Consider the following 14,166-nt stretch of genomic DNA (forward strand, 5'->3'; position numbering starts at 1 on the left):
TAAGCTTGGACCCCTTTTCTTGGACTCTTAATAATCCGAAAATGAACAACGTTTCGACCAAGTGTCTTTTTACCGTCCCCGCGTATTTACAAAAATTGAATTCGTTAATCACCTAGATCGTCCTCTTCGAGGAAGCGACTTCTGTTCTGACATGGGTGAGATGTCCGATGAAGTGCTCGACGTACCGTGATAAATGAAGTCGGAAACGGCCCGAACTGAAACGAACGTCGCACGTATTAGATCGATAATTATTATTGTAAACGAATGAACGTACTATGTTTGAGTTTGCCTGGATCCAGCTGATTGGAAGACTCCGTGCGAGAGCTCGTTAGTTGATCCGGGTCAGACTCGCTCTCGTCGCTCTCGACGTCGCCCGGAGTTTGTTGCTTTCTCTGTTGCCGTCTCCTCGACGAGACGCTTTTCATACTCTATCGACATACGCACTTTTTAAACGCTTTCGATCAAGAAATATCGAAGCTCTAACGAGGGGAGGACTTGGAACTAATCAGTATTATGTTAATACCAATAATATTTGAGAGATACCCTTTTCTGTACAGAAAGGAGACGAAAATGCGAAAGGATATTCCTCCAATATTATATTTTTAGTTTGCTTTGCACTCGATAGTACTTGGCACACCCAAAGCTCAATTCAAGTTTCATTTACGATGGCGCAAAGTAAATTTAGAAAAATACACATCACAGAAATGCATTTGGTATTGTTATTGATAAAGCAATACCAAATCGTGCTAATTGTTGCGCGAGTCTATCGAGAAAGTGAAAACGAGCTTCGGTTTCTATAAAAGGTCGCGTTTAATAGTAGCCAATGGACATTGCGGATAATTGGTCTTTAATTGGCGCACTTCGTAGCATGTTCAACCTTTGCGTGATGACGTACCGCCGCGGCAGGTGGAGGGCTCGCACACCCTTCGGTCATGGCGTGCTCGTGATACATGAAGCTGTGAAGAAGAGTGTTGTTCGGGTGGAGACCGGCCGCTGAGGCTTCCGCCGCGCCTCCCAGTCCTCCCAGTCCTCCCAACCCTGCCAGGCTTCCCCCGCCACCCTCCGAAAGCTGGAACGTAGCGTACGGCGAGATGTCCTCCGCTGTCTCTGTAACCCACCAGCGGCATTGCCTACCTTTCAAATCGCGTCGGGATTACTTGGTTAGGTATGAACGGAATTCGAGCACTAAATCGGAATATACTTCGTCCGCCCGCGTTCGCGAACAACGTAATCGCTGGTCGCGTCGCGAGGAGTCTTTTCGCTCGAAGAAACTATCGCGACTAGGGGCGTGCAGAGCGTGCGAGGTACGTGTGACCTAAAATTTATAAAAAAAAATGTAGAAAATGAAACTAACGTCGCCTGGTCTCTGATTATTTTTGTACACGTTTGAATTTAAAAACTTAATTACTTAATTACAAAAAAATGACAGTCTAGACAGCAATATCCCCCTAAGGAGCACTCTTTCTTTTTCATACTATTGTCTACTCTCAACGCGAACAGAGCTCATAGTCATGGAAGCCTGAAAGCTTCTCGCCGATGACACTCCCTTCGAACGAAACGATCCATCGCCACATGCTTCGGAAATAGAGTCGAGCCTCTAGGATTTCATCTTTAATACGTCGAAATATTGACACGATGCTGTGAGGGTATCATACTATGTCTAAAAGAATGAGAGAAGACAGCCAATGGAGATACAAAGCGATGCATGAAGAAACGCTGAACGAAACGCGTGACTTTTATGATCGGTACATTCAATGATGATACATAGTGATCGCGTAAAAGGCGCAAAGGAAATATACGATGTCCCGAGAGTATCTAGGGTCACTTTTACGGAATGAAGATGTGACAAAATAAATCATCTTCGCTGGTGAACTGCAATCGATCGCTAAACGGGTCTGTCCAGACACCGCTGGAACAGCGCTACGCGTGCGACTTTTACCTGAACAACAATTATAGTACCAAACCTGGCTGCCGTCCGTATCGTAACAAAGGTTCACCTGGAATCTTGTCAGGCCCTCCGCCCGTATTTGCCGCCTGTTGCAAGGCCACCTTGTGAATGGTGGCGTAGTAACGCTCCCTTTGGGTCTCTGCGTTCTGTTGGTTCTCCTGGGTCTCTTTCATGGGCCGTTGAACCCTGTCTCCGAGGTATCCTAACGCGTCACGGACGAAAGATCATCAATTGGAAGATCGAAGATATTATAAAATCGAAAAGTGAGAAACAGGAGTGTCTAAGAATATACGAGGATTCGTTTCGAAATCGAAGAAGAACTCAAGAGGAAAAGAAGATGGAACTTACTATTTCTCCAACGGAAAGCTACGATCACCACGGCGACGATCAACGCGACGGTGGCGACGATCAGAGGCAGCATCACCTTGACGTCCGCGTAAAACGGCACGGCCGACGCGATTCCGCGTTTCGATAGTTCTGCAGGTGGCGGTTCTGCAAAGTTTCAGGAACACAGTGCTTTTGGATAGAATCGTTTCACTTTGAAAACGATCACCCAGTGGGACCCTTAGGTCTACGGTTGTTCCTGTTTCCACGACACCTTGTAAAATCTGTGCATATATATCCAAGCTTACCGCCTTCCTTCGTCAACGTGACGAACGTGAACTCCGCTTGGTTGGTCCCAGCCACGTTGTGCGCCTCTACCTTCAACTGGTAAACAGAGCTAGGCTGTAGATTCGTCACGACGAACCGCCGCTGCATTTTCACGCTGTTGGACACCAGCGTCCAGTGAAACTCGTTGATGGGCCTGTACTGGATCACGAAGTAGAGGATCGGGCAGCCATTGTCGGGCCACACGTGCAGCCGGAGAACCAACGTCGTCGAGTTTGGGCTCAGGAATGCTGCGGCGGGCGGTATTCCTGGCGCCTGACCTTGAGTTCGGACCGGAAGTACCGGCGAAGACGGGCTGCTCCCGATTTTGTTGTGAGACGTCAGGTACAGCTGGTAGGTATTTCCGCACAGGAGACCCTGAATGTTGAGCAAACGTTATATTTTCGGGCATCTTAATTGCGAAATGTTTGGTACTCCAAAGCTAGTTGTAAAATTATTTTGTGGAAGGTAAAGGTCACTGTCTTGAAACGGTCCGATTTGACGATTAAATTACTTGTACCTTGAGCTCGTGACTCGTGGCGTGACGAGATAGTTGCAGTTCGTCCAGGTTGCCGTGGGTCGTTCGATAATGTAAAGTGTAACCTGTGAGTGGAGCGCCTCCGCTGTGCCCAGGTTTCCAATGTAACAGTATGCTGCTCGACGTGGAACTTGTTACGTAAAGAACGGGCGCGCTGGGTGGTACTGGAAGCAAAGTAGCTTTTAATATTTTCTGAATTTTTAGCAATGAGGAAAGAATTGTAAATCAGAAGGATTTGAAACTGCAATAATATGTATATTACCCTGTACAGTCAACGTATAATGCAACTTGTCGCTGCCCTGAGAGTTTTCCACTTGACAAGTGTAATTTCCGCCGTCTTGAGACTGAAGATTCGAGAGGACGAGCTCCCCGGACGGCAGGATCTGCACGTTTCTGGTCGTGTCTGTACGAATTTGCTCGGTGGATCCTTTGTACCAGGCTCTGGTGGGATCGCCGACCGCGTTGCAAGCCAGGGTGGCGGACCCTCGCCATGGTCTCACCACGTGGCCCCCGAAAGACGTGATTCTCGCCGGTACGCGATTCGTGGGTATCTGTGCGGCTACCCTGGAACTTTGACCTTCGCCTACGCGGGTGCTACCGGTCACCCAAAATTGATACTCTACGTGTTGCTGTAAATCAGTCGCTTCGAAGTATGTGCTCGATGCTGGCAGTGTTCTTTTACCGTGATTCAGTTCCTCCCTGCCGTCCACGACTCTGCGGTAAAACAGATTTTCATAAAAATCGATTTGTGGCCGCGCCATAAACGATTTATACTGGTCGTCGATACCTTGTGTATAGATTATATTTCGTGATGATTCCGTTCGGTTCGAGGGGTGGTAGCCAAGAGATGAAGAGAGCCTGCGGCGAACTGATCACCACTTTTATGTCCGCTGGACTTCCCGGCACTGTACAGAATAATTTTAATCGTTCGATCCACCGGTGTTCTCATTTTTGTACAGGGTGCTCGCGCTATTAGCCAGCGATTTTTTGTGGGAAATCATATTGAACATCTTTTATAACCTGAACAATACAGAGTTCTAATAAATACAGCGTTATGAAATATTCAAAACCTTTCTTTTATTCTCGATTATCATATGACGTAAAAAAATATATGACATTGTATTTAAAAAATCGAATGTCACTTTCATTTCTCGCAAAATAACGTAAATATGTAAAATTGATATGCACTGTCCTATTTTTTTTAATCATAACAATTTTCGAAAAAATCGCTGGTTAGTGGATATCCTGTAATCGAATCGGCGTGGCGAGTAATTTTACCATCTTCTTCGGTTTGGCAGTAAGTTACTGTAGTGGGTACTCCGTCCCCGATTCTGGTGAATGCTAGCACTTGAATAGTGTAGTTCGTGTACTTTCTCAACCCTGTGAGCACGGTGGTTAAAGCGCTGGTCTTACGTACCTGGTGAAACATTAAGGTCGACGAAATTTAGTTTACGCCTCGACATCGGAGCAAAACGCGTACGGTTCTGTGCTTACTTCCATTTCGTCCACGCTGCGCCAAATATCCGCCAAAATCGGCTCGTAATGTAATTTGTATCCCTGAATGATACCGTTACTGTGCGTGTTTGGGGGTGGCTGCCACGACACTTGAAGGGACTGCGAAGTTAGCGCGGCGCACCTTACGTCTTCCGGTGGCACACTGGGAACTAAGGAAATATTTTATTTTTTTTTGCACAATCGTTCTCGTAAAATTTATTTTACAGCGAATGAAAGAACGTTTCTCACCGTCTTCCAACGTCTGCGTGAGCAAGGGTTCGGACAGAGGTCCAGAACCGACTTGATTGTACGCCTGAACCACCAGGGTGTACTTTGTGTAGGGTCGAAGGCCTGTCAATCGAAGCTCTGCACCACCCTCGTCGCCGTCGCTGGATACGGAACTGAAGTTGTACGAGGGATTCGCGGAGCTGGAAGAAGATTCCCAACGTGACGAGACCCTAAATTCGAAGCGTTGAGTACATTTGGAACCATAATGGCGGACACGTATCGACGAACATACGAATAATCATATTTTTATTCTGATTTCTTTTTTCTCGAAAGTACGTAGAATTTCGGGGCTATGTGTATTCATCAAAAGTGATTGTAATTGACCCTCGGAACTAAAAATAATTTTTCCAGAACGATTTAAAATTTTTTTTTTTCAGGGTAACCAGACAGTTATGGTCAGACATTATATTTTCAGTAATGAATTTTTTTCTCGAAAGTGCGTAGAATTTTGAGGGTATGTGTATTCACCAAAAGTGATTGTAATTGACCCCCGCAACCGAAAATAATTTTTCCGTGAATGATTTGAAATTTTTTAATTTAATTTTTTAATAACTCTTTGACGAAGCCCCAATCAACAAATTGATATTCTTGATTTTCGTCTTATTTTGACTTCTAGAACCCCACATTAAAATTTTTCCCAGGGATGGTCGAACACCCTGTATAAAAATACATATTTCGAAACGATCGGTTCGTACAGCAACCGTTTATTTCGCGAACCTTGCAGAATTTGCTCGAAGCGTGATTTCGTAAGATTCGTCGTCCAAGTTCGACGAGCTTACCTCGTTTCTCTGTAGCCAACGTTGAATCCCTGAATGTCCCCGTGTCGTAGTTCAAGCAACGGCGGCGACCAAGTGATTAAGATTTCAGAGGAGGACAGAGCTCTGGCTGCAAGATTAATCGGAGGTCCAGCCGGTCTTTGTGGTTCGGTTCTGACAACCAGTTCCGCTGAAGGTACTGATCTACCAGCTGGCCCTTCGGCAATTACACGTATCGTGTATCTAGTCGCTGGTTTCAATTCGTCTATAAGGGCAGCGTACGGGAGGGGTGGTCCGGTGAATTCTTGCTGTTGCCACATTCCACCTGTCGCGACACGATCGAATCGGTTATCACAAAAGTGGTCCAAAGTCGAATTTACTCACGTTTATTCAAATTAAACTGGTTTAACACTAGATCTACCGAATTGGTCAAAATGAATTCATAATTTCTAATAAAAATTGTTACAAATTAACTCGACTGGATTTTTGCGAAATCGTGGTACTCTATAAGAGAATGAATAAATATTTTAGCCATTGTATCATGCATTTATTCTATAAACTATAATTGTCGGTAGTTCTAGTGTTAAAAGCGTTGTCTGCCTAGGAGACAACGATGATTGCAACTTTCAACCTAATTATTACAGTACTATTCTGGGTCGATAGCAAGAACGTAGGTTTAGCGAATTGTAATAACACTAACCGTCGCCTTCTTTGTATTGCAGGATATATTTCGTCACTTCGCTGGTGTCTTGAGATTTGTGCTGCCATTTCACGTTGATACTTCGACTGGCAACCATCGCGGTTTCTAACGAATTCGGTGGTTGCGGTGGCTCTGCGTCCAAATAAAATTTCCTCGTTTTTAACGAACGTATCTTGCTCGTTATTCTACGCTATCATATTGTTGGTTATTGTACCTTGCACGAGGAGTTGCACCAGCTGCTGGTCGCGGCCGTAAAGGTTGCTCGCCTGGCAAAAATATGCTCCGCTGTCGGACGCCTCCGCGGAAGAAATTTGTAACTGCGCTATTACACCGTCTGGCGTGACCTCTCGTTTCACTGTAACTCTTTGTACGAATTAACATGTTCGTAAAAAAGATTCGTACACGTAACCACGACGAGTTAATTTAGGTTGTGTAATAAGTTATTGCAGCTTAGTTTTAAATATACGCGTATCTAGATCTTTGAATAATGAAAATAATGACTTTCATAAAGCAAACTTCTACGTAAACTTGGCAGTATTTAATATTCTCATAAAAAAACGTGAACTTATCGCACAACCTAATATTTACTGAGTTCTATTTTCTCGAAATATTAACCCATCATTTTTCACTATACTTATCTACGTTTTAGAAACATACGAGCCTTTGATATGCACTTTCATTATATAGTTCAGCCGATTAGATTCTTAGTAGTACCAAAGTCTCGTTCGATAATTTTACGCTTATTAGCTTTACCGATAGTTTGTCGAGGGGTTTAACTCGATTTTTCCGCCCTTCAGCCAAGTGACGGTGACAGGCGTGTCGCCGTGTACCTCGCAATGCAACGTCGCAGTGTCACCCTTCTTCACAGTAACGAGTCTCGAAGGAGCCGCAAAATATGGGGATGCTGTTGAAGTAACGAAAGAAATTAAAATTCCCACGATTGAACGTCATTCGAACGCTATATTTCGAGGTAGAATTTTCCGTCGAAATGGAAAACGGTTTCGTTCTCGAAAGCTTTATTATTTCGTAGTCATTCAACTTTCAAGGGGGTGTAGGAGTCTCGAAGGAGCCGCAAAATATGGGGATGCTGTTGAAGTAACGAAAGAAATTAAAATTCCCACGATTGAACGTCGTTCGAACGCTATATTTCCAGGCAGAATTTTCCGTCGAAATGGAAAACAGTTTCGTTCTCGAAAGCTTTATTATTTGGTAATCATTCAACTTTCAAGGGGATGTAGGAGTCTGCGATACGATATCGTCGATTCGTAACGAGTATCAGATTCAAAGGCGAAGGAAAATCGTGTGTTATAATTTATTTAAAAACGGCCACTTGAAAGTCGTACGAAAATATTTTAATTTTTAGAATTCACACCCCCTTAAGTAGACAGAAAAATGATTTAATACTCACAATTCACTTTCAGCTGTACCACTTTCCCGATACCGCTTCCAATGCCGTTGCTGGCTTGGCAAAGGTAGAATCCTTCTCTGTCTTCTTTCACGTGTTGCAACAGCAGCGTACCGTTACCGAGAATTTTCGTGTACGCTCTTTCACGCAACTCCTCGTATTCACCGGATTTGCTTCCTGTTTCGCAGATACGACTAAATCACTTTGGCTCGCGCGACGAACGTACGCGACCAGAGATTAAAAACCAATTTTAGCCGGGCGCGTGGGTGGGAATTCGACTCTAATCCGTTTGTTGTTGCGCGTCCCTGGCTGACTAGATTCCATAGAAACTTTTTTCTATCTCTCATAGTTATCGATTCCATTACTTTTAACCTATCATCATTGAATTCTTTTTCTCTAATTGTGATCGATAATATTTGGCCAGAACATCGAGTTCGTTACTTTCATAGAATAAAAGGAAACGCAAAAATAATTCCTTGCAATAACGGAGGACTCTGTAAAAGGATTTGTACAGGTATAAAAATCATTAATTATTATACAGAACGCGTACAAAGAAAAATTCAACCCAATAATCTGAAAATGCAGAGGGTTTTGGCTATTTCAGTGTACAGTAGTCGTATTTATTTTGGAATCATAATAAGTTTACGACTTTTAGCGGTTTTCATTATCTGGACGCGTTTTCGAGACGACCGTGGATCGCAAATCGGTATGCAAACGTTTCGTCCTTGTGTTCTTCGAATATTAAATACCTTTCTTACCCGTTGCTTTCTTCCAAACGATGGTGGGAGTCGGCACGCCCTGCGCTTGACAGTGCATGGCGACGTGTTTGTTTCTCTCCACGCTCACGTCCGCCGGTTCCACGATCCATCGTGGCGGCACTGAAAATCGTTAGGTCCAGGTTTAAATCGATCCATCGTAGATCTCGCGTCTAAGTTACTTCTTTTTTTTTTTTTTAATTTCACTGGTCGTTAGCGATTTAGAGACAGGTACGTCGTGATAGAGTCGTGAAAAGCGCGGTCACAGAAAGACAGGCTCGTCGACGGTGCGCCGCGACGTTTATTCGAAAATAGTAAGCACCGAGACAGGTATATACAACGAGGCACACTGTACATAGAATAAAAAAAATAAAAAGAAAAAGAAAACAAAGAACAGAAACGGCCGTTCGTCGACGAGCGTCTTCGTCTTCCGTTCGAATTCGAAACAGACGTTACGCCGCGGAGACAAAATTTGCGAACTACGCGAATCAATTTTGACGATCTCAAGTTTCCGTTGCGTGAATGGTGGATGGCAAATTCACGTATTATGAGAAAGTGACAGAGAGAGAGAAAGATAGAGAGACATTAAGACAAAGTGAATGAAGGTTCGTGGGCGAGGTACAAGTATGGAAGTTGGGTTTTACCAGTCGATGCGCGCTGCGTCTTTCGCGAATAATTTTTACACTCTTATCATTCGATATTTCCTTTTTTTTTTTTTTCACGCGAGAAACGACCGGACTTTCGCTTCTACGTAGGGGGATCACCAGTAAAGCGGTTTCGATTCAATAACACCATGAACGTACAATAAATCCAAAAACGATCAAAACGAAAGGAAGAAAATATCGAAAAAAAAATATATATATATAGAACGAGACAGAGAACGCAAGATCAGGTGGTGCACAATAACCAAGCGTCTATCGAGACCTTTGTAATTAACTAGCCTACGCTGGTAAAGAAAGACAAAACGAAAAATCGCCACTAATTGTGCAATCGTCTAATGCGGACGCCGGACAAGTCGGTTCTGGCTGATGATTTCGGTTTCGTTAACGACGCGCATCGACCTTGACGAGAGTTTTTTCGGACTTTGTCTTTTATTCGGGTGTACTGTTTGGCGGGTTCTACATTTTACGGTGGTGAAAAACGCTGCACAAGCGAGATACTGTGAGTGGGAAGTTCCAACGTTTTACAAGACGGCATATACCGGCCACGCATTGACGCGTGCGACAATATAATATATATATAGATATATATATGTACGTGTGTATATGTGTGTGTGTGTGTACGTGTATCAGAGAGTACGTGTGATAAGTAGAACTCTCGGAAGTAAAGGCGTAATTTGGATCGGGACGTGTGAGGTTACGGAATGAGAGCATGTCGGCAAAAGACCGAAAGATATATCGTGGAGAGGCGAATAATAATATATATATGTATATATAGATATATATAAGTACCCGCTTCTAACGACTAGTTCGACGAATACGAATTTAATTAATAATAATACGTACTACTAGCCTACGTTACCGAGTCGCGCGCGTAACATCGGGGCACGCGTACAACTCGAAATTGAAAATTAATCATTTTTGTACAATCTTTTGTTTCTGAAGATCTTCTGTTAATCCTATAATACGTTCTATAATAGGTTTTACCGTAGACGAGTGCCCCGTGGTTACGTCGCGACGAAGGAAAGATAAAAAAGAGCGTGACAGATAGAAAAGACAGTGAATTAAAGTCATGCATAAGTGTAATTAAAAAAGGTTGCCTTTCAACGAGCCCAAAGGAGGAGCCAGCGCATAGTTTTGGTGAAGATTGATAGATATTTTTTTTTTTTTTTTTGTTGGTCGTGAGCAGAGTGGCGCGTGCTCGTACTCGGGTGATCAAAGAACACTTAAGTTATAATAAGTAAGTAAATATGTACAAATAGAAAACACGTAAGGTGATGCATACAGAAATTCTTACTACATACTTCGTAGACGAAGAATCATGCAGATAAAGTGTTATGCTCACATACACGCACGCACGCAGGCCAGAAGAGAGTTTTTTTTTTTTTTTCTTTTGTTTTGTGATACAGATCGTTTCATTCTTTACACGGCATTGTTGATCGGTTGGTTGGTTGCTCCGTTTAAATAAACGAGTAAAATAAGGATAGGTGCAAACTGTTACCTTTATTATTCGGTCAAGTCAAGCAAACCTCGGGGGGTCCACGAGATACCGACGCATTCCCAGAGAGCCAAAGCAACGTAAATGTAATACACACTGTGTCTGAGGGATGGATCCACGGGACACAAGGACGGGGGACGAGTCTGATGGCCAGGAGGTTTCGCGATGAGTCGCGTGATCTCGCACGGATGACAGACTCCCTCCTCTGTATTCACTTTATCCATGTTTATCGAGACCCTTCGAAGCTTTCGAGCTGGTCTATCGTCCGGGCGAGAACGCTTCGATGAATAACGTGACGCAGGAGTCGAGTCAGTAAGCGTTATGACGTGACGATGGTCAATGGACGATGATAACGATAAGAATGAAGGAGATTCGATGGATACTCGAGGACGTGGCGAGGGACGTTCATCGGAATTCGCCTCGACCTCGACGATCTTTCTATTGCAAAGTGTATTCACTTCTTAAATAGACGAACATAATATCCAAGGTTATTAAACACAATCTACGAGACTCTTGGTACAGGCAAACCGAACAGTTTGTTTACTCTCAGCGATAGTAGCAAGATAATCGTTAAACGTTGGAACAAAATATTGGTAATTCTCTGTCAAAATAGAATTTTTATAATAAAAGACTCTGTTACGATTCTAAGCTTGCCGAACGCCTTGGAAGAACGATGAAGGAAACCAAGTTTCGCGTGAAAATTTTTAAAAGACGTAGAACAAAGTGCAGTGAAAAGGGGAGTCGATCCACGTCGAGATCGATGACAAGAATGACGAGGACGAGTGTTGGTGGTGGTTAGGGGGGGACGATGATGGAAAAGGGTCGCCGATCATCTAGTTACCTTTTACCTGTAGCTTGGCCGTGTACCTGACCTCGGCGGCGGGGTTCGCGGCGACGCAGGTATAGTCGCCGGAGTGCTCGGCCGCGAGGTTCGTTATACTGAGGAGGCTCGAGTAAGGATCCAGTTGGGAGACGTTTGCGACGGACGCCAGATTCGGTGGCAACGGGAAAGGGGTTTGGCCGTCTTTCAGCCAGGATATGGTTAGGGGTGGATCACCCGCCGCGACCCCGCACACCGTCCGCGTCCGCATCCCCTCGGATAGTCCCTCTTGGAACGTAAATGGCTCAATAATAGGGGGTACTGGAAAAGGTCAAGAGAGAAGAGAGAACCATACGTGAGAGCGAGAAAAAGATGGCACCAAAAAAAACGCAAGAACCTTTTTTTTTTTTTTTGTACCAGGTACATATGTGTTCTTATATATATATGTAATAAATATATATATATACGGTATAATATGGTAGCGGTATGTATATATATATTTTATAGACAGTGGTACGTCCATGTATATGTATAGATATATATAGAATATAATATGTATATATATATACGTAGAATATGTACAATAGAGGCAGTATAGTAACGTAGCAATGTAGAGGAGAGAGAGGTTGGCCCCGCCCCGCGGACCTGCCCCTGCCGCCCTTAAACATCTTGTACACATAATTTGGCATCGCACACTCACCCAGCATACGATCGTTCTCAACGCAAGAGCTAGCAGCGTCGACCTTTCGAAACCTCCCATACGCGCTACGAATTAAAAAGATTCTCTTTCGATTAAGGCGGCCGGTTCCGAAAGGTCGGCGCAGGGATCGTGGAGGTCGTGGTGGGACACGTGGCAGGTATCGTGCAGGAGGATGGAGCGCACGCTAAGCGTGAGCCGTCATCGAGAACGCGTCACCAGGTCTCTACGTTCCTAGGTGACGTCTGAGGCGTCGTAGATAAAAAAATCTTTCTCGAATGAACGCGTAAGAACTGAACGGGCTGTCGCGCGTTTTCGTCACGGTTTCTCAACATCGTTTGCCCACGTAAACGTCGAAAGCTATTTACAGCGGCATAGCAAACGCCAGACACCGAGTCTGTATTTCCGGGTAAGGTGGCAAGCAACGCGTGGGCGACGCGCGTTTCGACTCGTCTGTACAGCGATTCGAGATCCTCACGCGCTTCATTCTCGAGTGTGGGCAAAACCGTGTACGCACGCACACCAAATCGTCACTCGTACGGATTTCGGGCGGTCAGGCGGTCGTCGGGCAAAACTGAAGGGGGCCTAGAGGAGGATTACCATGAACCACAAGCCGCTGCGTGTGCGATACCTCTGCGGCCAGATTACGGGCCACGCACGAGTAGTTCCCATTGTGATCTGGAGATAAACTTTCAATCATCAGTATGCTATTGTACTGGTCCATATTGGTGACACTGACACGCTCCGAGGGGCCCATCGATCGTCCGTCCTTGAGCCAGGAGATCGAGAGTGGCAGATCGCCCCTTGTCACCGAGCAAGTCAACGTGGTTCGTTCGCCGAGGTGTAGATCACGATCTGCCGTGAATGGGCTAATTTTGGGAGGAACTGGAATAATAACAACAACGACAGCTCGTGAACTCGAGATGCATAGATGCGGATAAACACGATCATCCGCGGGGAACCTCCTTCCTTTGAGAATCCTAGAAATTTATTATACCCTCGTTCCACTGGTACCTTCTCGAGGAACGGATCTGAACGACGCGTGGTCCACTTTGCTTCTTTTTTCGCGATGGCGGAACCGTTCATCTGCAACAGTCGTAGAACAAGGAATCGAATTTGAGGCCTTACCGATCACTGCCACGTCGCCGGATCTTCTCGCGCTGTGCCCTTGCTTGTTTCTCGCCGAGCACGTGTACACCCCCGCGTCGCCCTTCTTCTGTACGCTCGAAATTACCAGCGTACCGTCCGTGAGCACCTTCTGGCGAAGGTCGTCCGGTAGCTCGCGATTTGCTCGTTCCCACTTGATCTCCTCGATCGGGTAACCGGCCACTGGACACTTCAGCCGCAGAGTTTCACCCGCGACAGCTGTCACCTTCGGAATTAGTCGAATATATGGAAGACCTGAAATTGGAAAGTATTTTTATTCGTTTATAATGCATTATTTGCAAAATACCCATTACAGTATGCAGGGTGTTCAGCCACCCTTGGGAAAAATTTTAATGGGAGATTCTAGAGGCTAAAATAAGATGAAAATCAAGGATACTAATTTGTTGTTATAGAAACATTTCCGGCCACACAGTATATTTTCGGTAATGAATTTTTTTCTCGAAAATACGTAGGATTTCGGGGGTATGCGTATTCACCAAAAATGATTCTAATTGACCCCCGTAACCGAAAATAATTTTTTCAGGACGATTTGAAATTTTTTTTTTCACCGAAAAAATCACTCTGTCGATTCTTCTTAAAGATTCGTTTTTCATTTTTAATAAATTTGTTTGAAGCTGTACGGAAATGTTGTCTAATACTTTTTTGTAGGTATCCATGAGCTCTACTTCTATACTAAATTTCAATGGAATACATTCACTATTGTAGGAGTTATGGCTGTTTGAAAATTGAACCATTTTTATGGGGTTTTTTCTTATTTTGTGGTGTTAAGGAACAAATTTTCGAATATTTTTAGA

General features: G+C 44.3%; 1 protein-coding gene across 19 annotated transcripts in view; it reads right to left on the reverse strand.

Annotated features, from left to right (window-relative positions):
* Positions 1-14,166, reverse strand: part of Dscam2 (Down syndrome cell adhesion molecule 2) — a 161,839-nt gene that overhangs the window by 8,041 nt on the left and 139,632 nt on the right. Inside the window, exons 10-29 of one of the 19 annotated variants that reach the window (XM_076762253.1) lie at positions 13,334-13,606; positions 11,530-11,829; positions 8,535-8,654; positions 7,780-7,953; positions 7,125-7,275; positions 6,586-6,734; positions 6,372-6,503; positions 5,696-5,996; positions 4,878-5,056; positions 4,629-4,798; positions 4,413-4,551; positions 3,922-4,039; positions 3,397-3,848; positions 3,117-3,298; positions 2,581-2,974; positions 2,297-2,425; positions 1,998-2,150; positions 896-1,107; positions 275-428; positions 113-215 (exon numbers count right to left, since the gene is read on the reverse strand). In XM_076762253.1, the coding sequence (XP_076618368.1) occupies positions 113-215; positions 275-428; positions 896-1,107; positions 1,998-2,150; positions 2,297-2,425; positions 2,581-2,974; positions 3,117-3,298; positions 3,397-3,848; positions 3,922-4,039; positions 4,413-4,551; positions 4,629-4,798; positions 4,878-5,056; positions 5,696-5,996; positions 6,372-6,503; positions 6,586-6,734; positions 7,125-7,275; positions 7,780-7,953; positions 8,535-8,654; positions 11,530-11,829; positions 13,334-13,606 (3,985 nt within the window). Of the gene's footprint in view, positions 1-112; positions 216-274; positions 429-877; positions 1,108-1,964; positions 2,151-2,296; positions 2,441-2,580; positions 2,975-3,116; positions 3,299-3,396; positions 3,849-3,921; positions 4,040-4,412; positions 4,552-4,628; positions 4,799-4,877; positions 5,057-5,695; positions 5,997-6,371; positions 6,504-6,585; positions 6,735-7,124; positions 7,276-7,779; positions 7,954-8,525; positions 8,655-11,529; positions 11,830-12,805; positions 13,091-13,333; positions 13,607-14,166 lie in introns of those variants that run through there. The other 18 variants (XM_076762244.1, XM_076762217.1, XM_076762175.1 and 15 more) reach the window with 18 other exon arrangements.

Source organism: Colletes latitarsis, chromosome 1 (genome assembly GCF_051014445.1).
Source record: "Colletes latitarsis isolate SP2378_abdomen chromosome 1, iyColLati1, whole genome shotgun sequence".
NCBI classification, from domain to species: domain Eukaryota; kingdom Metazoa; phylum Arthropoda; class Insecta; order Hymenoptera; family Colletidae; genus Colletes; species Colletes latitarsis.